The sequence below is a fragment of the Cherax quadricarinatus genome, chromosome 36 (genome assembly GCF_038502225.1).
Source record: "Cherax quadricarinatus isolate ZL_2023a chromosome 36, ASM3850222v1, whole genome shotgun sequence".
Classification (NCBI taxonomy): Eukaryota; Metazoa; Arthropoda; class Malacostraca; order Decapoda; family Parastacidae; genus Cherax; species Cherax quadricarinatus.
This window is the reverse complement of record NC_091327.1, coordinates 21,810,668-21,838,122: the sequence shown is the minus strand read 5'-3', so window position 1 is coordinate 21,838,122 and position 27,455 is coordinate 21,810,668. Positions and strand designations below refer to the sequence as shown.

General features: G+C 44.7%; 1 protein-coding gene across 5 annotated transcripts in view; it reads left to right on the top strand.

Moving 5' to 3' along the window:
- Positions 1 to 1,395: 1,395 nt before the first annotated feature.
- Positions 1,396 to 27,455, top strand: part of LOC128691278 (sodium-dependent nutrient amino acid transporter 1) — a 151,424-nt gene continuing 125,364 nt past the window's right edge. For 2 of the 5 annotated variants that reach the window (XM_070091567.1, XM_070091564.1), the window contains exon 1: positions 1,400 to 1,851. In XM_070091567.1, the coding sequence (XP_069947668.1) occupies positions 1,801 to 1,851 (51 nt within the window). In that variant the 5' untranslated portion in view covers positions 1,400 to 1,800. Of the gene's footprint in view, positions 1,852 to 27,455 lie in introns of all 5 variants that reach the window. The other 3 variants (XR_011392823.1, XM_070091565.1, XM_070091566.1) reach the window with 3 other exon arrangements.

The window sequence follows — 27,455 nt, the reverse complement described above, 5'->3', positions numbered from 1 at the left end:
TCTGTAGTTTAATGCTTCATGTCTGTCTCCTTTTTAAAAGATTGGGACTACATTTGCTGTCTTCCATGCCTCAAGCAATCTCCCTGTTTCGTGTGTGGTCGAGACTCGGCTCCTGGCCCCGCCTCTTCACTGATTACTACTAGGTCCTCTCTCCCTGCTCCATAAGCTTTATCATACCTCGCCTTAAAACTATGTATGGTTCCCGCCTCCACTACTTCACTTTCTAGGCTATTCCACGGCTTGACTACTCTATGACTGAAGAAATACTTCCTAACATCCCTTTGATTCATCTGAGTCTTCAACTTCCAATTGTGACCTCTTGTGTTTGTGTCCCATCTCTGGAACATCCCGTCTTTGTCCACCTCATCTATTCCGCGCAGTATTTTGTTATGTCTCCCCTGACCCTCCTGGCCTCCAGTGTCGTCAGGCCGATTTCCCTCAACCTTTCTTCGTAGGACAATCCCCGTAGCTCTGGGACTAATCTTGTTGAAAACCTTTGCACTTTCTCTAATTTCTTGACGTGCTTGACTAGGTGTGGATTCCAAACTGGTGCTGCATACTCCGGTATGGGCCTGACGTAAATGGTATACAGAGTCTTGAACGACTCCTTACTGAGGTATCGGAACGCTATCCGTAGGTTTGCCAGGCGCCCGTATGCTGCAGCAGTTATCTGATTGATGTGTGCCTCAGGAGATATGCTCGGTGTTATACTCGCCCCCAGATCTTTTTCCTTGAGTGAGGTTTGCAGACTTTGGCCATCTAAACTATATTGTCTGCGGTCTTCTTTGCCCTTCCCCAATCTTCATGACTTTGCATTTGGCGGGGTTAAACTCAAGGAGCCAGTTGCTGGACCAGGCTTGTAGCCTGTCCAGGTCTCTTTGTAGTCCTGCCTGATCCTCATCCGATTTGATTTTTCTCATTAACTTCATATCGTCCGCAAACAAGGACACTTCTGAGTCTATCCCTTCCGTTGTGTGTGTGTGGGGGGGGGTTGTTTTGTAAGGATATGATGCGGTAGGGTGGTGGGAGACGATGGATAATGCAGGGGGGGGGTGGATGGAATGTAGAAAGGAATATTAAGGGATGGAAGGGCAGGATGGAGAGTAGGGCAGAGGTATAGGTAAGTTTATTCAGGTATACACAAATAGTTACATAGATTATCATGCATAAGTCTGTGTAGAGAACATAGGATAACCAAAAAGTCAGATAGTGACTTATTTCCGTTGGGGTCCTTTATTTCCAGGTAGGTTACAGGAAGACAAATTAGTAATAATCGTAGGTATGGACTAGGAAGAAGACTCGAGTCGATGTGGGAGATATTTGGGGTAGGCGATACCAGACTGGTGGGCTGTATAAGGTGAAGTGAGGGAGGGGCCAGGGAGGTGAGAAAGTGTTAGAGTAGGTGCAGGGTCGTCAGTAGCGGGACGGAGCTCTTGTATACCACATCCTTGTGTTTACCTCTCACTGCTGCTGCCATTCTACGCTGCCTTCCAGGGCATAAACAGCAGCAGCCGCCCCTGGAGATTTGCTCAACTGCCTCGCCTGTTACTGCTACTCTAACACATTTTTTAAACCTCTGAAATACCTGTCTTCATACCAAGCTCATTCTGTGTTTTCTATTTGTTCTTTCTGCTCGCAAGTTATTCACTATTAGCTTAACTTATCAAACTTGTTTTCCGGACAACTGATTTTTAAAGTCTTCCAAGTGTCATCACGTACAGAGCTGGAGCTCAACTCCTCGCATCATCACATATCTTCACCCACCACAACCTGCACCCTCGTGCAACACGGCTCTACACAATGGTAAAGGGATCCCTGGATCTGATCCAAGACGATAGTAGTCTTGGAAAGGTGCGTTACCTTTATGTATAAAGATATCTTTTATTTGATTTTAGTTTATCTCGTTTGTTTTTCTACGATTTGGATAGTTCTTTTATTTGTAAATAATATATGACGGTATGATGGGGTCCACCTCTGGTGTAAATTGTGGGACCCATAGCCTCGGAGAAGTGGATAAAAAGGCTTCAAGGAAGAATATTTGGATTTCTTCCTGAAGCCATTTGAATATTCCACTTCCCCTACCACCCCATCTTTTAAACTATTTTTTTTTTTACCAATAGGAATATTTTATTACATAATATGGCACAGAAGATTTAAGAGATACATTGTTGATATAAAGGTGGCATATACGGTACATGTTGTTACGTGTGTATCACCGATTATAAGGCGAAAATCTCATCCAGCTCCTCAGAGCTGGGGCGCGTGCCCAAAATGCAGCATGCATTACCCCTTTGAACAGCCGCACTGAGCCGCTGGAACAGAAAACTAGCTGCCCTGGGATCCCTAGTTACCCTGATGAGTCTTTTTCCCAGCTCCTTAAGGAAATTAGATGCACTCTTTCCCCATGAGCCAAGGGTCTCTGAGCCTATGGGAACAAACATATAATGATGGGCAAGTTCTCCATATTTTCTAGACTTTTGGGACTCCCTAAAGCTGGCAGCTGCCCCTCCTTCCTCCCTGGTGTATTGGAGATAGGTATCAGCCAAGGTAGATGCACATGTATAGTCCCACACCACCTGCTTCCCATCTGTCCAGGCTTGAAGGGTGATACCATCTGGACGCTTCTGGCTGCCATCAGATCTGCATAGTTGGGGTGGCTCCCTTACTGCTGGGCATCCAGCTGTTGTGAGGCTCCTCTTGATAATGTTATTAACCTCCTCATGTCTTGCAATCTTTCCCTCGGATTTACGGCACACAAGACCATGGTACCCGAATCGGTCTGCTGCTTCACTGCCACAAATACACCTGTGTTCGGCGAGAATAGGGGCGGCAAGTCGAAGGGCAACACCGATGCGGATGGTCTGTGGGTCGAGGCGTGTGCCAAGGCTGGAGTTGGGAACAGCCAACAGAAAGTCCCCAGCATGAGGGGCTCTCACTGCCAGCAGGCGGGCTCTATCCTTCCCTGACACACTCTGAAGCATCGTTGAGGCTATATTTTCCACTATTGGACCATCCCAGTGCGATTGTTTGTAGTTGTTGGGGGGAGCAGGTCTGGTTTCTGAGCCCGTTAGATTATCCCAGATCATTGCTCCGTCAAGGAATTTTTGGTCCTGAGCTCCAATCTTGTCCCTAAGATGTTCAGGGAGAATCGCTGCTACAAGCTCTCTGGATGCAATACACGAGGACAGAAAAGCAGGTAACGCAATCTGTGATGACTTGCGGACACCAATGCCTCCTAGTCTGACTGGAAGTGTAGCTTGGTTCCACTGCCCGTCTTCTAGAGTAAGGTTAAGTACTTTCGTAAAAATCTGCCTCAGAATACTGTCATATTCGTGCAGTATAGGGTTATCATATGAAGGTGCACATCTTAGGAAATATGTCAACCTGGGCAGACTCAAGCACTTTGTGAGAAGGTACAAGGCATCGTGGGTGTCCAGATTGCCTAGACGGTATTATATATTTTGAGGGTTTATAGATTGTTTCTTCCAGCTTGAAGTTTGGTGTACAGTATTTATTTTTTGAATACCAGTTTTAGTGTATGCCTCACTGTGAGTTACCCTAATCTGTGACATTTTACAAGGGTAGAGTAAAAATCAGTAATGTTTATCTACCACACCCAACACCCATAGTGGTGAGAGTTCAGTTAGAATCCTTCCAACGAGTCTAAATGTTCTTTTGGGGTGGCCTGGTGGCTAAAGCTCCCGCTTCACACACGGAGGGCTCGGGTTCGATTCCCGGCGGGTGGAAACATTTCGACACTTTTCCTTACACCTGTTGTCCTGTTCACCTAGCAGCAAATGGGTACCTGGGTGTTAGTCGACTGGTGTGGGTCGCATCCTGGGGGACAAGATTAAGGACCCCAATGGAAATAAGTTAGACAGTCCTCGATGACGCACTGACTTTCTTGGGTTATCCTGGGTGGCTAACCCTCCGGGGTTAAAAATCAGAACGAAGTCTTATCTTACATGGGCCCTTCTTACACCCCACGGGATGGTGATCCCTTCAGTAGGTCTAAGAATTTAGAAAGGCACAAAATGTAATATCTTAAGGGCTTGTTATTATATATACATTAAGTCCTGGAACCTTTGTCACTCCAAATGCTCGCAAGGGTAAGAAAACACGACCTTATATATTAGATTTGCAGTTTGTCTTCCTCCACGGCTTTTAGGTATCACATATAATATATCTTTATTTCTACAAGTACATGGTATGCAGTCCTAGCTGACATTGACATACTACTGTATAAAAAGCCGCTTGTTATGCAGAAAATTTCGGCCATATCAGGTCAATTTTGTCCCGGGATGCGACCCACACCAGTCGACTAACACCCAGGTACCCATTTTACTGATGAACATGGACAACAGGTGTAAGGAAACACGCCCAATGTTTCCACCTTTGTAAAGTAAAAGGACACAAGTGCAACTAATGTGACATTTTCTTGTGGCAACGTTTCGCTCTCCAGGAGCTTTGTCAAGCCGTTACTTGACAAAGCTCCTGGAGAGCGAAACGTTGCCACAATAAAATGTCACATTAGTTGCACTTGTGTCCTTTTACTTTACATATTGTCGGTAATTCTACCAATTTTATTACAATCTGTCGGTTTCCACCCTTGCCGGGAATCGAACCTAGACGTTCAGCGTGTGAAGCGAAAGCTTTGCCTAAAAGGCCCCTATCTTCATAACGCAGGTCCGAAGTTTTTCACATGGGCGCCACGACCATCACACACGATGGTGTGCTTGACACCAGGTCACGACCACAGCACACTTACCACTGCATCTAAATTCCCATTCACCACATACTCCCACACTCTGAACGACAGTAGCAATGCAAATGTCTCAAAATGCGTAGGACGACTGACCGCCTCCTATCAAGGGTAACAGTGTTGTTTCTGCAGTAAAGGTATCCTAGTGCTGCACATGTCTTATTGTACGTGAATGATATGCAATAAGGACAAGATGAAAATTAGACATGTGCAACATCTGGATGGCGAAACGTCTACAGTAAAGATACCCAGATGTTGCACAAGTGTCTAATTTTCACATGTCTTATTCATCATATCACAGGCAGGGACATAAATCCTGTGTTGCACAACACAGTACATAAAGACAGACCATGACAGCATACCCTTAATATATTTTCAATGCCTTGAGTGGGCACGAGTAACTATCATTAACTTAGTATACTGTAAACAGAAACATCAGTATTAACAATATATGCAAGTGAAGATTGAGTCAAAACAGGCAGGCATTCCACTTTACATTAATGAGAACAAACACACACATATACAGACACATATACAGACACACATACACACACATACACACACACATACCTTAGAGGACGGAAAACCAGAGATCTGGTAGAAGAACCAGGGAGGAAAGACTGGGAGTTAGAGCTCCAAAAAAGGGAGGAAGAGTGGGGAAGGAAGATAGTAGAGCTTGGTAAGAAAATGGAGGAGCGGATAGCTGAAGAGTGCAGGAAGTGGGAAGTACAGGCCTTAGCAGCAGAAGCTAGGATACAGTGCTTAGAAGAGAAACTGCAAAGCCTGAAACAGATTAGAGAGACAAATGACAATTCAGACGTGACATCAGGAAATTCAAAGTCAGGCGCAGACAAGGGGATGGTAAGCAACAACGGAGACATGCCGTACAGGAAGGCCCTATCAGACCCACGTGGGGCCAGGGAAAAGACGACGAGCACACTGAGATCAAACGACAGGTCTGAAGACAATGATGGAAATTCAGAGTCAGGCGCAGACAAGGGGATGGTAAGCAACAACGGAGACATGCCGTACACGAAGGACCTATCAGACCCACGTGGGGCCAGGGAAAAGACGATGAGCACACTAAGATCAAGCGACAGGTCCGAAGAAAATGAAGGTTTGTTATATGCAGAGGTTCTAACAGCCAACTGCAGTAGCACGGGACAGCTGGCCAGGAAAGACAGTCCACTAAGAATAGATGTTTCAGATATGACAGGGACTGAAGGCAAGAACATGTCAATGGAAGGAAACAAAATGCCTCAGAGGAAGCAGATGGAGACTCAGTGGGAGGAGGAAAGGGCGAGGTCAGTTTTTGTGTACGGGCTCCAAGAAGCCAAGGGGGCCAACTTTGAAGAAATAAAACAGGAGGAGAAAAAAATGATTGAAGGCATCATGAAAACAATAGGGGAGGGCAATATGACCCAGGTGACAAATTTTCAGAGAATTGGGTGGTTTGCGAGTGGAAGGATACGGCCTGTCAGAGTAACTTTCAAGGAAGAATCAGTTCGAATCAGGATTCTGCAAGAGAAAGCAAGACTGAGAGACAAAGAGGGGTACCAGAGAGTATACCTCGACCGCGACAGAACACAAGAAGAAAGGACTACACTGAAAGAGAGGGTACAGAGACGCAAGGAGGAACGAGAAGCAATGAAAATGAGCAGGACCCAGACACAGGAGGAAGGGCAAACACACCCCACAGAATCTCCCACCAAAAGACCCCACCCGCGACATTCCCAACGCAACTGAGCAACCTATACTCCAACCCACTCACTGTTCCCTCTGCCACCAACCCCCATATCACAAACCTCACCCCAACAGCTGTCCCTTATGGGCATTCTGACCCCACCCCCATCAACACATACCCCACCTACACCACAGCCCCATATAGGCCCCCACCAAGGCTCTCCCTCCCCCAACCCCAATATACTTGCATGACCACAATGATAGAAAAGAAACTAAAGGTTTGGTACACAAATGCGGATGGAATAATGAATAAACATGAGGAGTGGAATGAAAGAATCAGTGAAAAATCCCCAGACATCATAGCAGTCACAGAAACAAAACTCGCTGAGATAATAACAGACACAATCTTCCCAACAGGATATCAGATCCTGAGGAAAGATAGAAGGAGTAGAGGGGGAGGAGGGGTTGCACTGCTCATAAAACACCAATGGGGATTTGAGGAAATGGAAGGCATGGACATGATTGGAGAAAGAGACTACATTGTAGGTACAATTCAGTCCGGAGAACATAAAGTAGTCATTGGAGTGATGTATAACCCACCACAGAACTGCAGGAGGCCAAGAGAGGAGTACGAAGAAAACAACAGGGTGATGGTGGACACACTGGCTGAGGTGGCAAGAAGAGCTCACTCGAGCAGAGCAAAGTTACTGGTAATGGGCGATTTCAACCACAGGGAGATCGACTGGGAAAACCTGGAGCCACATGGGGGTCCCGAAACATGGAGAGCAAAGATGATGGATGTGGTACTTGAAAACCTCATGCATCAACATGTCAGGGACACAACCAGAGAGAGAGGGGAGGATGAGCCAGCAAGACTGGATCTTGTGTTCACCCTGAGCAGTTCAGACATCGAGGACATCACTTACGAGAGGCCCCTTGGAGCTAGCGATCATGTGGTTCTGAGTTTTGACTATATAGTAGAGTTACAAGTGGAGAAGGTAACAGGAACTGAAGGGGACAGGCCAAACTATAAAAGGGGGGACTACACAGGTATGAGAAACTTCCTGCAGGAGGTTCAGTGGGACAGAGAAATGGTAGGAAAATCAGTAAACGAGATGATGGAATATGTGGCAACAAAGTGCAAGGAGGCAGAGGAAAGTTTTGTTCCCAAGGGAAACAGAAATAATAGGAAGACCAAGACGAGTCCTTGGTTTACCCGAAGGTGTAGGGAGGCAAAAGCTAAGTGCAACAGAGAATGGAAAAGGTACAGGAGGCATAGGACCCAGGAAAACAAGGAGATTAGTAGAAGAGCCAGAAACGAGTATGCGCAGATAAGGAGGGAGGCCCAGAGACAGTATGAAAACGACATAGCATCGAAAGTCAAATCTGACCCGAAACTGCTGTATAGCCACATTAGGAAGAAGACAACAGTCAAGGACCAGGTGATAAGGCTGAGGAAAGAAGGTGGGGAACTCACAAGAAACGATCAAGAGGTATGTGAGGAGCTCAACACGAGATTTAAGGAAGTATTTACAGTAGAGACAGGAAGGACTCTGGGGGGACAGACCAGATGGGGACACCAACAAGGAATACACCAACAAGTGTTGGACGACATACATACAGATGAGGAGGAGGTGAAGAAACTGCTAAGGGACATCGATACCTCAAAGGCAATGGGACCGGACAACATCTCTCCATGGGTCCTTAGAGAGGGAGCAGATATGTTGTGCGTACCACTTACCACAATCTTCAACACATCCCTGGAAACTGGGCAACTACCTGAGGTATGGAAGACAGCAAATGTAGTTCCCATTTTCAAAAAAGGAGACAGAAAAGAGGCACTAAACTATAGACCTGTGTCATTGACGTGTATAGTATGCAAAATTATGGAGAAGATTATCAGGAGGAGAGTGGTGGAGCACCTGGAACGGAACAGGAGTATAAATGCCAACCAGCACGGATTCACGGAAGGCAAATCCTGTGTCACAAACCTTCTGGAGTTTTATGATAAAATAACAGAAGTAAGACAAGAGAGAGAGGGGTGGGTTGATTGCATCTTCTTGGACTGCAAGAAGGCCTTTGACACAGTTCCTCACAAGAGATTAGTGCAGAAGCTAGAGCATCAGGCGCATATAACAGGAAGGGCACTGCAATGGATCAGAGAATACCTGACAGGGAGGCAACAACGAGTCATGGTACGTAATGATGTATCACAGTGGGCACCTGTGACGAGCGGGGTCCCACAGGGGTCGGTCCTAGGACCAGTGCTATTTTTGGTATATGTGAACGACATGACGGAAGGGTTAGACTCAGAAGTGTCCCTGTTTGCAGATGATGTGAAGTTAATGAGGAGAATTAAATCTGATGAGGACCAGGCAGGACTTCAAAGAGACCTGGACAGACTGGACACCTGGTCCAGCAAATGGCTTCTCGAATTTAATCCTGCCAAATGCAAAGTCATGAAGATAGGGGAAGGGCACAGAAGACCACAGACAGAGTATAGGCTAGGTGGCCAAAGACTGCAAACCTCACTCAAGGAGAAAGATCTTGGGGTGAGTATAACACCGAGCATGTCTCCGGAAGCACACATCAATCAGATAACTGCTGCAGCATATGGGCGCCTGGCAAACCTGAGAACAGCATTCCGACACCTTAGTAAGGAATCATTCAAGACACTGTACACCGTGTATGTCAGGCCCATACTGGAGTATGCAGCACCTGTTTGGAACCCGCACTTGATAAAGCACGTCAAGAAACTAGAGAAAGTACAAAGGTTTGCAACAAGGTTAGTTCCAGAGCTAAGGGGAATGTCCTATGAAGAAAGATTAAGGGAAATCGGCCTGACGACACTGGAGGACAGGAGGGTCAGGGGAGACATGATAACGACATATAAAATACTGCGTGGAATAGACAAGGTGGACAAGGACAGGATGTTCCAGGGAGGGGACACAGAAACAAGAGGCCACAATTGGAAGTTGAAGACACAAATGAGTCAGAGAGATAGTAGGAAGTATTTCTTCAGTCATAGAGTTGTAAGGCAGTGGAATAGCCTAGAAAATGACGTAGTGGAGGCAGGAACCATACACAGTTTTAAGACGAGGTTTGATAAAGCTCATGGAGCGGGGAGAGAGAGGGTCTAGTAGCAACCGGTGAAGAGGCGGGGCCAGGAGCTAGGACTCGACCCCTGCAACCACAAATAGGTGAGTACAAATAGGTGAGTACATACACATACACACACACACACACATATATATAATATATTATAAAACAAGTCGGCCGTCTCCCACCGAGGCAGGGTGACCCAAAAAGAAAGAAAAAAAATCCCCCAAAAAGAAAATACTTTCATCATTCAACACTTTCACCTCACTCACACATAATCACTTTTTTTTTTTTTTTTTTTATTCGCCGGTATTCTCCCGGCCCGGGTCTTTTCCAAGTAGTGGTGACCCGGCCTTGGCTCCCTATCTGGGGAGTGTCTCGAGACTTAAGTCTCCCATGGGAGGAGGTACAAGTACCTGGAGTTTACCTGGAGAGAGTTCCGGGGGTCAACGCCCCCGCGGCCCGGTCTGAGACCAGGCCTCCTGGTGGATCACAGCCTGATCAACCAGGCTGTTGCTGCTGGCTGCACGCAAACCAACATACGAGCTACAGCCCGGCTGATCCGGAACTGACTTTAGGTGCTTGTCCAGTGCCAGCTTGAAGACTGCCAGGGGTCTGTTGGTAATCCCCCTTATGTGTGCTGGGAGGCAGTTGAACAGTCTCGGGCCCCTGACACTTATTGTATGGTCTCTTAACGTGCTAGTGACACCCCTGCTTTTCATTGGGGGGATGGTGCATCGTCTGCCAAGTCTTTTGCTTTCGTAATGAGTGATTTTCGTGTGCAAGTTCGGTACTAGTCCCTCTAGGATTTTCCAGGTGTATATAATCATGTATCTCTCCCTCCTGCGTTCCAGGGAATACAGGTTTAGGAACCTCAAGCGCTCCCAATAATTGAGGTGTTTTATCTCCGTTATGCGTGCCGTGAAAGTTCTCTGTACATTTTCTAGGTCGGCAATTTCACCTGCCTTGAAAGGTGCTGTTAGTGTACAGCAATATTCCAGCCTAGATAGAACAAGTGACCTGAAGAGTGTCATCATGGGCTTGGCCTCCCTAGTTTTGAAGGTTCTCATTATCCATCCTGTCATTTTTCTAGCAGATGCGATTGATACAATGTTATGGTCCTTGAAGGTGAGATCCTCCGACATGATCACTCCCAGGTCTTTGACGTTGGTGTTTCGCTCTATTTTGTGGCCAGAATTTGTTTTGTACTCTGATGACGATTTAATTTCCTCATGTTTACCATATCTGAGTAATTGAAATTTCTCATCGTTGAACTTCATATTGTTTTCTGCAGCCCACTGAAAGATTTGGTTGATGTCTGCCTGGAGCTTTGCAGTGTCTGCAATGGAAGACACTGTCATGCAGATTCGGGTGTCATCTGCAAAGGAAGACACGGTGCTGTGGCTGACATCCTTGTCTATGTCGGATATAAGGATGAGGAACAAGATGGGAGCGAGTACTGTGCCTTGTGGAACAGAGCTTTTCACCGTAGCTGCCTCGGACTTTACTCTGTTGACGACTACTCTCTGTGTTCTGTTAGTGAGGAAATTATAGATCCATCGACCGACTTTTCCTGTTATTCCTTTAGCACGCATTTTGTGCGCTATTACGCCATGGTCACACTTGTCGAAGGCTTTTGCAAAGTCTGTATATATTACATCTGCATTCTTTTTGTCTTCTAGTGCATTTAGGACCTTGTCGTAGTGGTCCAATAGTTGAGACAGACAGGAGCGACCTGTTCTAAACCCATGTTGCCCTGGGTTGTGTAACTGATGGGTTTCTAGATGCGTGGTGATCTTGCTTCTTAGGACCCTTTCAAAGATTTTTATGATATGGGATGTTAGTGCTATTGGTCTGTAGTTCTTTGCTGTTGCTTTACTGCCCCCTTTGTGGAGTGGGGCTATGTCTGTTGTTTTTAGTAACTGTGGGACGACCCCCGTGTCCATGCTCCCTCTCCATAGGATGGAAAAGGCTCGTGATAGGGGCTTCTTGCAGTTCTTGATGAACACAGAGTTCCATGAGTCTGGCCCTGGGGCAGAGTGCATGGGCATGTCATTTATCGCCTGTTCGAAGTCATTTGGCGTCAGGATAACATCGGATAGGCTTGTGTTAATCAAATTTTGTGGCTCTCTCATAAAAAATTCATTTTGATCTTCGACTCTCAGTCTGGTTAGCGGCTTGCTAAAAACTGAGTCATATTGGGACTTGAGTAGCTCACTCATTTCCTTGCTGTCATCTGTGTAGGACCCATCTTGTTTAAGTAGGGGCCCAATACTGGACGTTGTTCTCGATTTTGATTTGGCATAGGAGAAGAAATACTTTGGGTTTCTTTCGATTTCATTTATGGCTTTTAGTTCTTCCCGCGATTCCTGACTCCTAAAGGATTCTTTTAGCTTAAGTTCGATGCTTGCTATTTCTCTGACCAGTGTCTCCCTGCGCATTTCAGATATATTGACCTCTTTTAGCCGCTCTGTTATTCTTTTCCGTCGCCTGTAAAGGGAGCGCCTGTCTCTTTCTATTTTACATCTACTCCTCCTTTTTCTTAGAGGAATAAGCCTTGTGCATACATCGAGTGCCACCGAGTTAATCTGTTCTAGGCATAAGTTTGGGTCTGTGTTGCTTAGTATATCTTCCCAGCTTATATCGGTTAGGACTTGGTTTACTTGGTCCCACTTTATGTTTTTGTTATTGAAGTTGAATTTGGTGAATGCTCCCTCGTGACTAGTCTCATTTTGTCGGTCTGGGGCTCCACGCATACATGTCTGAACCTCAATTATGTTGTGATCTGAGTATATTGTTTTTGATATGGTGACATTTCTTATCAGATCATCATTGTTAGTGAATATGAGGTCTAGTGTATTCTCCAGTCTAGTAGGCTCTATTATTTGCTGGTTTAAATTGAATTTTGTGCAGAGATTTAAAAGCTCGTGTGAGTGTGAGTTTTCATCAGAGCTGCCTCCTGGTGTTATTTCTGCAACAATATTATTTGCTATATTCCTCCATTTTAGGTGCCTTAAGTTGAAATCCCCCAGGAGCAAGATGTTGGGTGCAGGAGCTGGAAGATTTTCCAGACAGTGGTCAATTTTTAACAGCTGTTCCTGGAATTGCTGGGAAGTTGCATCCGGAGGCTTGTAGACTACCACAATGACTAGGTTTTGGTTCTCGACCTTTACTGCTAAAACTTCCACTACGTCATTTGAGGCATTAAGCAGTTCTGTGCAAACAAGTGACTCTGCAATGTACAGGCCAACCCCCCCCTTTTGCCTGTTCACTCTGTCACATCTGTATAGGTTGTAACCTGGGATCCATATTTCGTTGTCCAAGTGATCCTTTATGTGGGTCTCAGTGAAAGCCGCGAACATTGCCTTTGCCTCTGCAAGCAGTCCACGGATGAAAGGTATTTTGTTGTTTGTTGCTGGCTTTAGACCCTGTATATTTGCAAAGAAGAATGTTATCGGACTGGTGGTATTGTTGGTACTGGGGGGGGATTTTTTTTCCGGCATTAGTATCTGTATCTGTTGGTTTGGAGTGGAGGCCATCGACTGTGGTTCCACTCCAGGAATGACTGGATTTGGTGTACGATTTCTGCCATTTCCTGCCAGTTTTTTTTCCTTCCTGGCACTAAAAAACCTCTCCCTCTTGAGTGTCTGTGGCTACCCAGGTTTTCCCATGGCCTGGATGTTTTGTATCTTTTTGTCCCCTTTAGATGGTATGCCTGGCAATTTAAGTTATAGCACAGTCTTTCCTGTACTGAAGAGGTACACATTTCAGGGTGAAAAAGCTTACAGGAAGGGAGTTTGCATTTTCCTGTTGTCATATGGACATGACATTTTCTAGGGTGGTCATAGTTGCATGTCCCATCTGTTTTTCCAGATTTCCCATGCCAGCAGATACCAAGTGCATAGTATGTGCACAGGCTTGGTTTCCGTTTGCCTTGGGTTTCTGTGACTGTATTCCCTGTTGGTGCATGTTTCCCTGTCTTATTCCTATCCTCCCTAGCACCAACAATGGAGCTCCCACCAGTTGTTTTTGGTAATTTATCCTCACTATTGCTATTGGAGTCCTCTTGTTTGCTATTTCCTGCGGTATTTCTTGTTTGCAATATTGGTTTTATCTTATCTTTGACTACACTTGTTTCCCTACTATGGCTCCTGTCTTCTATGAGGTCATTTATATGTATTCCTTCCTGCGTATAATTCCCGACTACCTGGACAAAATCTCCAGCTTCACCATTACTGTCTCCCAGGACAGTATCTCCAGCTTCACCATTTCTGTCTCCCAGGACAGCACCTCCAGCTTCACCATTACTGTCTCCCAGGACAGCACTATCAGCCCCACATTTACTGACTACCAGGACATCACCTCCAGCCTTACAGTTTGTGACTACATGGCCAGTATCAAGGGCAGTACCATTCAGCCCAGACTTTTTATGTTCCCATCTGTTGTAGAAAGCTTCCAGGTTTTCTATGAAAGCAGCTTTGATGTTGTCCTCTTTTAATACCCTTGTGATTTTAGTCCACAGATTTTCCTCATTTGGGCATACCCAAAAACACTTCTCTGTTTTAATACTGCTTGTAGCTAGTTCTGGGATATCTGCACAAGGAGCGTGACACCAATTTCCACAAAAATGACAATTTATCCATGTGGAAGCCCGTTTGTTTGACTGACCACAGACTACACACAGCTTCATAATGATGTGAATGGTTGATTTACTGCAATTCTACTAGCAACCTCTTGAATATTATATTAATAACCTTAAATGAAGCTCTAGCTATTTGTATTTCTGTTTCTAACTCTTTTTGTATATTGGACAGCTTACCGTCACGTTCCTGATTTTTAATGTTTGTGTTTATAAGGGCGCCTACAAACCCATCCGTTTACAGTCTGCTTTATTGTCCAACGAAACTGTTTGAAACCAGTCCCGGGTTCGGACCAGTCAAGGGTTCGGACCAGTCGATCTGCTCTGATCAGTGGGTCACTTATTTAAAACATACTGGTCGGTGATTTGAGCTAACACATGAAGGATCTACTGGAAATTATCTACCCGAGTAATATGTGATTTGACTGATACAAAAGTATAACTTGCGTGTTGAAGAGCCGGTGATATCTGGCAGCTCCTACAATGACGTACAGTCGACCTCTTTGTTTATCAATCGCTGTATCTGGCTTTTCTATTTTTGTTTTTTCCGTCTCCACCACAATAAATGCTATATTATCACTATAGTTGACTGGTGCAAATTTTGGAGGAAGGACGCTTTTTCTGTAGTAATAATTGCTTCTCGTTGTGTATATTGCGACCGCTGGTAACTACAGGTTATATGAAATTCACAGTAACGTCTGGTATTTCAAGAAAAAGAAACTAATGAAAGTCACTCCACTCCACTAAGTACCATTATAATACTGGTTAGTTGCTACTACAACACTGTATTCTGCTATTCACTGGTATCACTAGATTATATGCGAGTACACTAGCAAGCCAGGAAGATTATTAAAAACAGCTGACCTGTGGTAAGTTTCTGGCGACTTCTGGCACCTGCCTCTATAGGCTTATCACTTCATTTACAAATTCACCTGTTTTCAAATGACACTTTAGCCTTTATCATCAATATACTAGGGAGCCACTGTAGTATACACTATACACTATGTATACTCAATGCTTTCAGGGAGACTTTCTTTCCTCTGACACAAAGTTCAATTATTATTATTTTTTTCACACGGGAAACAGGCCTATGATTCCCCTCTGGCAGTAAACTCTGCTAGGTAATGCACACTAATTCTCCTTTTTTGACTCAGTATATAATGTTTTCCGCCCAAGATTGGTTCCAGGCGCTAGAGGGATGTATCGTATAGGATTGATGACACAAAATAAAGTTCTAGCACGTAAGAGCGACCGTGAAAACAAGAGAAAAACCGGGACAACGAGGCACGCTGACAGTCACGCTAAGCTGTGGTGGTGCTTAGTACCCCCTCATCTTTGGGACCAACTGTCCCCAGGCCTAGCCACATTCCCCGCCCTCACGGGGCTCGTAGGGAGAAGCTAGGCCTCTGGTCTGCCATCTGCCCCGCCCTAAAAGGGCTCGTGGGGATGGCAGTCTTATGAGCTGCAGATGGTAGCAAGCTCAGGCTATATACATAATCACTGTTTTTGCAGAGGTGCTCAGAATACAACAGTTTAGAAGCATATAGGTATAAAGATACGCAATATATCCCTCCAAACTGCCAATATTCCAAACCCTCCTTGCAAGTGCAGGCATTGTACTTCCCATTTCCAGGACTCAAGTCCAGCTATATAAAAATAACAGGTTTCCCTGAATCTCTTCACTAAATATTACCCTGCTCACACTCCAACAGATCGTCAGGTCCCAAATACCATTCACTCCTATCTAACACGCTCACGCACGCTTGCTGGAAGTCCAAACCCCTTGCCTACAAAACCTCCTTTACCCCCTCCCTCCATCCCTTTCGAGGACGACCCCTACGCCGCCATCCTTCCCCTACAGATTTATACGCTCTCCATATCATTCTACTTTGATCCATTCTCTCTAAATGACCAAACCACCTCAACAAACCCTCTTCAGCCCTCTAATACTTTTATTAACTCCACACCTTCTCCTAATTTCCACACTCCGAATTTTCTGCATAATATTTGCACCACATATTGCCCTTAGACAGGACATCTCCACTGCCTCCAACCGCCTCCTCGCTGCTGCATTCACAATCCAAGCTTCACACCCATATAAGAGTGTTGGTACTACTATACTTTCATACATTCCCTTCTTTGCCTCCATAGACAAAAAAAAAACGTTGTCTCCACATATACCTCAATGCACCACTCGCCTTTTTTCCTTCATCAGTTCTATGATTAACCTCATCCTTCATAAATCCATCCGCCGATGTGTCAAGTCCCAAGTATCTGAAAACATTCGCTTCTTCCATACTCCTCCTCCCCAATTTGATATCCAATTTTTCTTTATATAAATCATTTGATACCCTCATCACCTTACTCTTTTCTATGTTCACTTTCAACTTTCTACCTTTACACACTCTCAAACTCGTCCACTAACCTTTGCAATTTTTCTTTAGAATCTCCCATAAGCACAGTATCATCAGCAAAAAGTAACTGTCAATTCCCATTTTGTACTTGATTCCCCATAATTTAATCCCACCTCTCTCCCGAACACCCTAGCATTTACTTCCTTTACAACCCCATCTATAAATATATTAAACAACCATGGTGACATTACACATCCCTGTCTAAGACCTACTTTTACTGGGAAGTAGTCTCCCTCTCTTCTACACACTCTAACCTGAGCCTCACTATCCTCATAAACTCTTTACAGCATTTAGTAACTTACCACCTATTCCATATACTTGCAACATCTGCCACATTGCTCCCCTATCCACTCTATCATATGCCTTTTCTAAATCCATAAATGCAATAAAAACTTCCCTACATTTATCTAAATACTGTTCACACGTATGCTTCTAGGTAAACACTTGATCTACACATCCCCTACCCACTCTGAAACCTCCTTGCTCGTCCGCAATCCTACATTCTCTTACCTCTAATTCTTTCAATAATAACCCTACCGTACACTTTTCCTGGTATACTCAGTAAATTTATTCCTCTATAATTTTAACAATCTCTTTTGTCCTCCTTCCCTTTATATAAAGGGACTATACATGCTCTGCCAATCCTTACTTACCTTCCCCTCTTTCATACATTTATTAAACAAAAATACCAACCACTCCAACACTATCTCCCCCTGCATTTAACATTTGTCATGATCCCATCAATTCCAGCTGCTTTACCCCCTTTCATTCTACGTAATGCCTGATACACCTCTCCCACATTCACATCCTGTTCTTCACTCCTAAAAGATGGTATACCTCCCTGGCCAGTGCCAAATAGGTAAAATTGGTCAGTTACCAAGAACTCATTTAAAATTTAGTCCTCTAAAATTTTCTCTTATGTGTGAAGATATTTTTTTTCATTTATGTTAATGTAACTATTAATAATTTTGTACCACAAGAACCTTAGAAAACTTACCTAACCTTATTATAACAAGCGCAATTTAAATTAGCCTAATCCAACTATATATATTTTAGATAAGTTTACAATAATTTAATAATAAACAAACACAATGAAATACATTTTTTCGCTAGGTTCAGAATGATTTTTGTGAAGTTATTGCATACACAAATTTTCGCTTGTCTTATTCGGCAAGAAAAGCGTTGCTATTTAAACCAAAATTGCAAGTTATACATATTCGGCACGACACACACACACACACACACACACACACACACACACACACACACACACACACACACACACACACACACACACTTATCTACACACTACACACTTATCTACACACTACACACATCAATAACAATACTACGCTAGCTAAGGACTCGAACCCATGTTGTACTGGCCCGCCTCATGGTGAGCGAGAACCACATGGACGGGTTAAAGCGCCATGTGGTTCTCGCTCACCATGAGGCGGGCCAGTACAACATGGGTTTGAGTCCTTGGCTAGCGCAGTATTGTTACTGATCAATATCACTCGTTCCTGGTTACAATAATTATATATATATATATAATTTATTTTTTATTAACACTGGCCGATTCCCACCAGTGCAGGGTGGCCCGAAAAAGAAAAACTTTCACCATCATTCACTCCATCACTGTCTTGTCAGAAGGGTGTTTTACACTACAGTTTTTAAACTGCAATATTAACACCCCTCTTTCAGAGTGCAGGCACTGTACTCCCCATCTCCAGGACTCAAGTCCGGCCTGCCGGTTTCCCTGAATCCCTTCATAAATGTTACTTTGCTCCAACAGCACGCCAAGTATTAAAAACCATTTGTCTCCATTCACTCCTATCAAACACGCTCAGGCATGCCCGCTGGAAGTCCAAGACCCTCGCACATAAAACTTCCTTTACCCCCTCCCTCCAACCTTTCTTAGGCCGACCCCTACCCCGCCTTCTTTCTGCTACAGACTGATACACTCTTGAAGTCATTCTGTTTTGCTCCATTCTCTCTACATGTCCGAACCACCTCAACAACCCTTCCGCAGCCCTCTAGACAACAGTTTTGGTAATCCCGCACCTCCTCCTAACTTCCAAACTACGAATTCTCTGCATTATATTCACACCACACATTGCCCTCAGACATGACATCTCCACTGCCTCCCGCTTTCTCCTCACTGCAACATTCATCACCCATGCTGCACACCCATATAAGAGCGTTGGTAAAACTATACTCTCATACATTCCCCTCTTGTCCTCCAAGGACAAAGTTCTTTGTCTCCACAGACTCTTAAGTGCACCGCTCACCCTTTTCCCTTCAACTCTGATTCACCTCATCTTTCATAAATCCATCCGCTGATACGTCCACTCCCAAATATCTGAATACATTCACCTCCTCCATACTCTCTCCCTCCAATCTGATATCCAATCTTTCATCACCTAATCTTTTTGTTATCCTCATAACCTTACTCTTTCCTGTATTCGCTTTTAATTTTCTTTTACATATCCTACCAAATTCATCCACCAAACTCTGCAACTTCTCTTCAGAATCTCCCAAGAGCACAGTGTCATCAGCAAAGAGCAACTGTGACAACTCCCACTTTGTGTGATTCTTTATCTTTTAACTCCACGCCTCTTGCCAAGACCCTCGCATTTACTTCTCTTACAACCCCATCTACAAATATATTAAACAACCATGGTGACATCACACATCCTTGTCTAATGCCTACTTTTACTGGGAAATAATCTCCCTCTTTCCTACATACTCTAACTTGAGCCTCACTATCCTCATAAAAACTCTTCACTGCCTTCAGTAACCTACCTCCTATACCATACACCTGCAACATCTGCCACATTGCCCCCCTATCCACCCTGTCATACGCCTTTTCCAAATCCATAAATGCTACAAAGACCTCTTTAGCCTTATCTAAATACTGTTCACTTATGTGTTTCACTGTAAACACCTGGTCCACACACCCCCTACCTTTCCTAAAGCCTCCTTATTCATCTGCTATCCTATTCTCTGTCGTACTCTTAATTCTTTCAATAATAACTCTACCATACACTTTACCAGGTATACTCAACAGACTTATCCGCCTATAGTTCTTGCATTCTCTTTTGTCCCCTTTGCCTTTATACAAAGGAACTATGCATGCTCTCTGCCCATCCCTAGGTACCTTACCCTCTTCCATACATTTATTAAATAATAGCACCAACCACTCCAAAACTATATCCCCACCTGCTTTTAACATTTCTGTCTTTATCCCATCAATCCCAGCTGCTTTACCCCCTTTCATTTTACCTACTGCCTCACGAACTTCCCCCACACTCGCAACTGGCTCTTCCTCACTCCTACAAGATGTTATTTCTCCTTGCCCTATACACGAAATCACAGCTTCCCTATCTTCATCCACATTTAACAATTCCTCAAAATATTCCCTCCATCTTCCCAATACCTCTAACTCTCCATTTAATAACTCTCCTCTCCTATTTTTAACTGACAAATCCATTCGTTCTCTAGGCTTCCTTAACTTGTTAATCTCACTCCAAAACTTTTTCTTATTTTCAACAAAATTTATTGATAACATCTCACCCACTCTCTCATTTGCTCTCTTTTTACATTGCTTTACCACTCTCTTAACCTCTCTCTCATATATATATATACATATATATATATATACACATATATATATATATATATATATATATATATATATATATATATATATATATATATATATATATATATACACAAAACACACACATACAGTTGAGATTAATAAAGAATATGGTGGAATAGAAATCATACATTCACAATACATGTACATGTGAGAGTAGACATTCGTTCTGTTCCTACACATTTCTAGACAGGAGGAAAAAAATATGCTGGAGAAGCCAGTTTTTACAGAAAGAATAATTATAACTGTTATCCCCCACCATAAGAGGAAAAACCAGCAGGCCTACTGGTCCATGGTTACAGGAACCTGTTATCTGTATGTATACAAATGCAGCGTAATAAGTAGAGAAACCTTAGAGAAGTCCACTGCGTGAGCGAAACGTCTCCATGGTGTGTAAGGTTTCATACCATGGGTAGTTCAGGGATTCTCAACTTTTCCTCCATCATTAACACCCCTGGCTTGATGTATTTCTCCATTTACCCCCTTTACTTCCATACAAAAAATTTACCGCCATCATAAAGGGACAGAAAAACAGGGTCAGAAAAAAATAAATTCAGGTTTTGCAGAAAATATTTACCCCCTGCCATGTATGTGATAAATGGTTTTGAAAACCGACATCTTGAAGAATTGAGACACTTATGCAACATATGGGAATCTTTATTAAAGAAACGTTTCGCCATACAGTGGCTTCATCAGTCTTATACAAAGTACGAAGGTGTAAGGAGAGGAGGAGTTTGAGGTAATCAGTCCCTCAGCCTGGAGACTGTGTTCAGTCCATCAGTCTTGTAGAAAGTACAGCACAGGGTCGTAATTTTTTACCCCCAGGGGGTAAATTTACCCCTGGGGTGAGAATCCCTGGGCTGGTAGGTAAGACACATAGGCAACAGTTAGGTAACTTTATTCCGAAACCTTTCTCCTACACAGTAGGCTTCTTCAGACACGAACACAATGTCATCTTGGTACAGAAAACACCTTGGACAACTTTTTCAAGTGAGAATTGTTTGATCTGAGAGGGACGTGACCTCTCAGATTAGTTTTTTCCACTGAAGTGGCTAGTTTATTGTGCACCCCATATCCATCCTGTGGTCGGTAGTGCAAGAGCATATTGATACACAAAAGGCCCAGGAACTAGGCCCCAAGGGGTTAACATGAATACATATGAATTTATATCTACATATCTATAGTTCACTTATTTGTTACAAGCAAATTTAGGAAATTTTCTTAGTATATCTGGTATCTTATTTTCATTAATAAGATATCTTGACATGTCACATAGGTTATTATACTGCCTGTCTCTGTATTCCTCAATAAGTGGACAATTAAGCACATAGTGTTCAAGAGTGACCATATGCCTGATCACATAATTTACATTTAGTTTGATCATCTGTGTATCTCCCAAGCTTCCAGAAGTACTTGTAACCAAGCCTAAGCCTGGCCACTACAACATCAGTCAGTCTGTTCACATTGCAAGTTGCTCCATACCTGGAGTTTACCTGGAGAGAGAGTTCCGGGGGTCAACGCCCCCGCGGCCCGGTCTGTGACCAGGCCTCCTGGTGGATCAGAGCCTGATCAACCAGGCTGTTGCTGCTAGTGGGTTATAGATCTACTCAGGCTTCTAATTGCATTCCTATAACAATCATTTTCATTATTTACTTCTCTCCTAATATTATTTCTAATGCTAGACACGGTTATACCAAAGTTATATTCTACCTTCACCTTCTGGGTACTCTTCTTGGCTAACATATCAACTTTATCATGAAGGAGTAATCCACTAGGAATTTTTATTGACCTAAGAAAAGCTTTTGACACAGTAAACCACGGCATCCTACTCCACAAACTTGACCATTATGGTATAAGAGGCTATGCGCTTGCATATTTCAAATCTTACCTTACTAATAGGTATCAGTATGTCACCATTAAAGACACAGCATCAACAACACAGCCACTTGATACTGGAGTTCCGCAGGGAAGTGTCCTTGGTCCCCTGCTCTTCCTCATATACATCAATGATCTTCCAAACGTATCTCGACACCTGAAACCCATTCTCTTTGCTGACGACACGACTTACGTCATCTCTCGCCCTAATCTTGCCACCCTCAACACCATTGTTAATGAGGAGCTGATCAAAATATCGACTTGGATGACAGCCAATAAACTTACGCTTAACACTGACAAAACCTACTACATTATGTTTGGTAGCAGAGCAGGAGATGCGCAAATTAACATTAAGATCCCTCTTCAAGGGGGGCTCCTTGGCGTGGTGAAGAGGCTCTTGGTCTGAGGAATTAGCCCTGTCGGTCTTCTTCCTCAGACCGAACCTAATTACCCCCCATTCTCCCCTCCCCTATCCCATCCTCCCCATCCTCCCCTTTTTCCATTCCTCCTCCTCCTCCTCACCCCTCCCTTTTGCCCTTCCTCTTTTTAGCCTTCGTGATTTCTCCCACAGGCGCGCTAGTTCCTAGGTAGGGGAAAGGACACCGGGGTCCATCCCATTCCGTTGAGGTTTCTTGGCGGTGGCGTAGTTTGCCGTGGAATCTGGATTGCCTAGGGATGTCCCGATCCCTCTCCGGTATCCCGGAGTGGCTTTGGGTGTCTTTTGGGCGACGGGTGTATCTCTGGAAGCCACCTTTCGGATTCCAGGGGTGGTGGCTGAAGGAGGTATGCTTTGTGGCGGATATCCGGCCGCCCTCTCTTTTGTCCACCGAGGTAGCTCGGCAGATGTGAGGTTGCTATCCCAGATTGCTGGTTTACTGGCATGAAGGGTAGGGTATGGCACGGGTTCCATGCTGCATCTGCGCTACTAGCGGTGTCGAGTCCTCTTGGGCGCGGAGGGGGATTTCCGGCCCTTTCATTCCTCCTGGGAACTATTCCTCCCCGCTCCCCCCTTTTTTTATTCTTTTTTTTATTTTTATTTTCTTTTCTTCTTTCTTTTTTTTTCTTAAAAACAAAAAGCAAAGGAGTAACCTAACCATGGCAGCCCTAGTCCATGAAACCACTACCCCCGGGCCCCTTCTTGATACCGCACCCCATTCTGACCCTGCCTTGTGTTTAGACCACTCTTCGGACACTCCTGATGCCCCTGTACCTCTTGCTGGTGCTGTTTCCTCACCCGCTTCAGGTACCGGGGCTTCGACTGACTCCTTCGATTTGTCTGAACTCCGCTCTCCTTTGACTATGCTTCCGGCTTCTCCCTCTACGGTACGGCAATTTTCGAATCGCCCACCCATTTCCTGCCGGACCAACTCCGGTCCTACTCCTAAACGCCAACGTCAATCTCCTGATGATGCTCCGTCGTTACCTTCCCATTCTACTCGGAAACGACCGACACGTCAAGCACTCCCTCTCCACGCTCAGTTTCGGACCACACAATGGACTAAATTCTTTACTTTAAGACCAACTTCTTCTTCTGCCTACCTTTCTGACCATAGTATTGCCAAAGCGCTCCTGCGTCATGTTGGCAGAGATATTTCATTTCACGCTCTCAAGAGCGGTACACGCATCGTCACTGTCCAGAATGCTACCCAAGCTCATGATCTTTCTCTCCTTTCGAATATCGATACTACTCCTATCACTATTGAAAAACATCTTTCTCTCAATTCTTGTAGTGGTACTGTCATTCTGCCCCATACCATAGTCCAACAGAATTTCCAGTCATGTGGCAATGACATTTTTGAACAGCTGGAACTCCAGGATCTCCCAATCCTCAAAGTAGACACTTATGTCCTTCCTGCCCGGGGGCGGAGACGTTACCCTTGCAATGTGGCTCGTTTAACTTTTGACAGCCGAGAACTCCCGTCCTCTGTATATGTCGCGGGACATCGGTTACAAGTTCGAAAGGTGATACCTACACCGCAACAATGTAGAAATTGCTGGCGTTTTGGTCACCCAGCGAAATATTGCAGATCTATGGCCGAATGCCCAGTCTGTGGTGCCGACAACCATTCTAATACATCTTGCAGTCAACCTCCATCTTGCCTTAATTGTAATGAAGCTCACCCTTCGTACTCCCGCCGTTGCCAGGTCTACTTAAATGAACGTGAAATCCGTTGCCTCAAAGAGGCAGAAGGTCTCCCTTATGCTATGGCAGTTACTCATCTCCGCCTCCAAGGGAGACTACCCCGTGTTTCTTATTCTCGTGTTTCCAAACGTCCCCCCACTTCTGGGGTCCCATCTTCTGCAGCCTCCTCTGTTGTTACCCCTCCCATAGCCACTATGGCATCTAATCCTTTTGCTGTCCTTGGCTCTGACGTCCCGACTACAACTCAGTCTGTTCTCACATCTTCGCGTCCTTCCTCACAAGCCCCAGTATCGACAAGACCTCGTACGACACCTAATACCAATCGCCCCTCTACTCAGAAGTCCAAAAAATCCACATTGCTCAAATCTTCTTTGCCCCTTCCTTCCCTTCTTCCACCTCCACACGTTACCTTTCCAGTCTCTGTACCTAGTTCTTCCCCTCTCTCTGGCTCTATTACAAGTGTGGAGATTCACCCTCCTCCTCGTACTATGCCTTCCACCCCCGTCCCCTCCCAAGTTTCTCCCTCTTCTGTCACCTCCCAGGTTTCTACCTCTTCTGTCCCCCCCCACACTTCATCTCCAGTCCCTTACACTTTTCCCTCCCCCTCTACTTTGGTACAGTCCATTACTGTCCCAATCTTTACTCACCCTCCTCCTCCTATCTCCAATATGGTTTCCCATACATCTTTGAATTCAGAAACACTTGAAGCCATTTCAGAATATATTGCAGAGACTAAACCTTCAATGGACACTGATTCACTTCCTGTTCCTTCTCTTCCCTCTCCTCCATCTTCACAACCCCATTCTTCGCAACGCTCCGTTCCTTCGCTACTTGAACATCTTCCAATGCCACCACACGTTGACTTTTCTAACCCCTCTAGTCCGTAGGTGCCTTTACCTACAGATTCCTGATATTTTCTTCATCGCCAATCATGGCCTATTTACAGTGGAATATCCGCGGCCTCAGGGGTAATCGGGGTGAGCTTCAGATGTTGCTTTCCAGGTTTTCCCCTGTTGGTGCTTGCTTACAAGAACCAAAATTACACTCGGCTGTTTTCCAACCTATCTCAGGCTATAATTTATTGTATTCTTCGGATCCTTTCTCAGATGGGACCTTTAATGAAAGTGCCCTTCTTCTACGCAATGATATTCCGTACTGTCAACTATTTGTCCATACCTCGCTGCATTACACTGCAGCCCGTATCCACTTGAATAAGTGGTTTACAATATGTTCTTTATATCTCTCTCCTTCTCGAGCATTTTCTATCCCAGACTTTGCCTTTCTTGTTTCATCCTTACCACCACCACTTCTGTTACTTGGTGATTTTAATGCCCACCATTTCCTCTGGGGGGGGTCTCATTGTGACTCACGTGGCATTCAGTTGGAGGCTTTTCTTGCCTCTCACCCCCTCCATGTTTTAAATACGGGTACTCCCACCCATTTTGATCCTCGTACTCATACTCTCTCTTGCATCGATCTATCAGTCTGCTCTTCCTCCACTGCACTAGACTTCACCTGGTCTGTTCTACCAGACTTACATGACAGCGATCATTTTCCGATCATTCTTACTTCTCCTTCCTATTCACCACCTTCCCGTAGCCCTCGCTGGCAATTTGATCGGGCAAATTGGGATCTTTACTCACACCTCACTGCTTTTAGTGAGGTTCCTTCTTCATCCTCCATTGATGAGCTCCTACACATCTTCTCGACATCAGTTTATACCGCAGCTTCTCATTCTATACCCCAAACCTCAGGCAGGCATTCTCAGAAGTGCGTGCCTTGGTGGTCTCCTGCTTGTGCTCGTGCAGTACGTTTGAAACGTGCTGCATGGGGCAGGTACCGGTACAATAGAACCGCTGAGAGACTTGTTGATTTTAAGCAGAAGCGTGCGATCGCTCGCCGTGTCATCCGTGAAGCTAAACGCACTTGTTGGCGAGACTATGTTTCCACCATCACCTCTGCTTCTTCTATGAGTGCAGTCTGGAAAAAAGTGAGGAAATTGAGTGGTAAATACTCTCCTGACCCGGCTCCTGTTCTACGGGTCACTGGTGTTGATATAGCAAACCCTCTCGACGTTGCCATTGAACTTGGCACACATCTGGTCCGTATTTCCCGAGGGCTCCATCTATGCCCCTCGTTTCTTTCCTCAAAGTCTGCCAGAGAGTTAGTACCCTTGGACTTTTCTTCTCTCGGAGAAGAACAGTATAATGTGCCTTTTACACTTCAAGAACTGGAGGCAACGCTCTCAGCTTGCCGATCATCAGCAGCTGGGCCTGATGACATTCATATTCGTATGTTACAACATTTACATCGGTCAGCCCTTGTAGTCCTCTTACACCTCTTCAATCTTATTTGGGCACAAGGAGTTCTTCCCCAGCTGTGGAAATCTGCCATTGTTCTCCCTTTCCGCAAACCGGGTACTACAGGACATGATGCCTCCCACTATCGCCCCATCGCTCTTACAAGTGCAGTTTGCAAAGTGATGGAACGCCTCGTAAATCGACGTTTAATGTGGTATTTAGAGACTCACAACAGTCTCTCCGCTAGTCAATATGGCTTTCGTAAGGGTTGTTCTACCATAGACCCCTTACTACGCTTGGATACGTATGTTCGTAATGCCTTTGCGAATAATCACTCAGTTATTGCCATATTTTTTGACCTTGAGAAGGCATATGACACAACTTGGAGGTATAATATTTTGGCCCAGGCCCATTCCTTAGGCCTCCGAGGCAATCTACCATCCTTCCTTAAGAACTTTTTAACTGACAGACATTTCCGTGTTCGAGTCAATAATGTTCTTTCCCCGGACTTCGTCCAAGCTGAAGGTGTCCCTCAGGGATGTGTTCTAAGCACAACACTTTTTCTCCTTGCTATAAATGATTTGGCCTCTGTTCTTCCACCCAATATTTGGTCATCACTCTATGTTGATGACTTCGCTATTGCTTGTGCAGGCGCTGACTGTCACCTTATTGCAGTTTCTCTCCAGCATGCGGTCGACCGTGTTTCCACTTGGGCCACCACACATGGGTTTAAATTTTCAAGTACCAAAACTCACCAAATTACTTTCACTAGACGCTCTGTTATCTCCGATCATCCTTTGTATCTCTATGGCTCCCGTATCCCCGAACGTGATACAGTCAGGTTTCTAGGCCTTCTCTTTGACCGTCGGTTAACCTGGA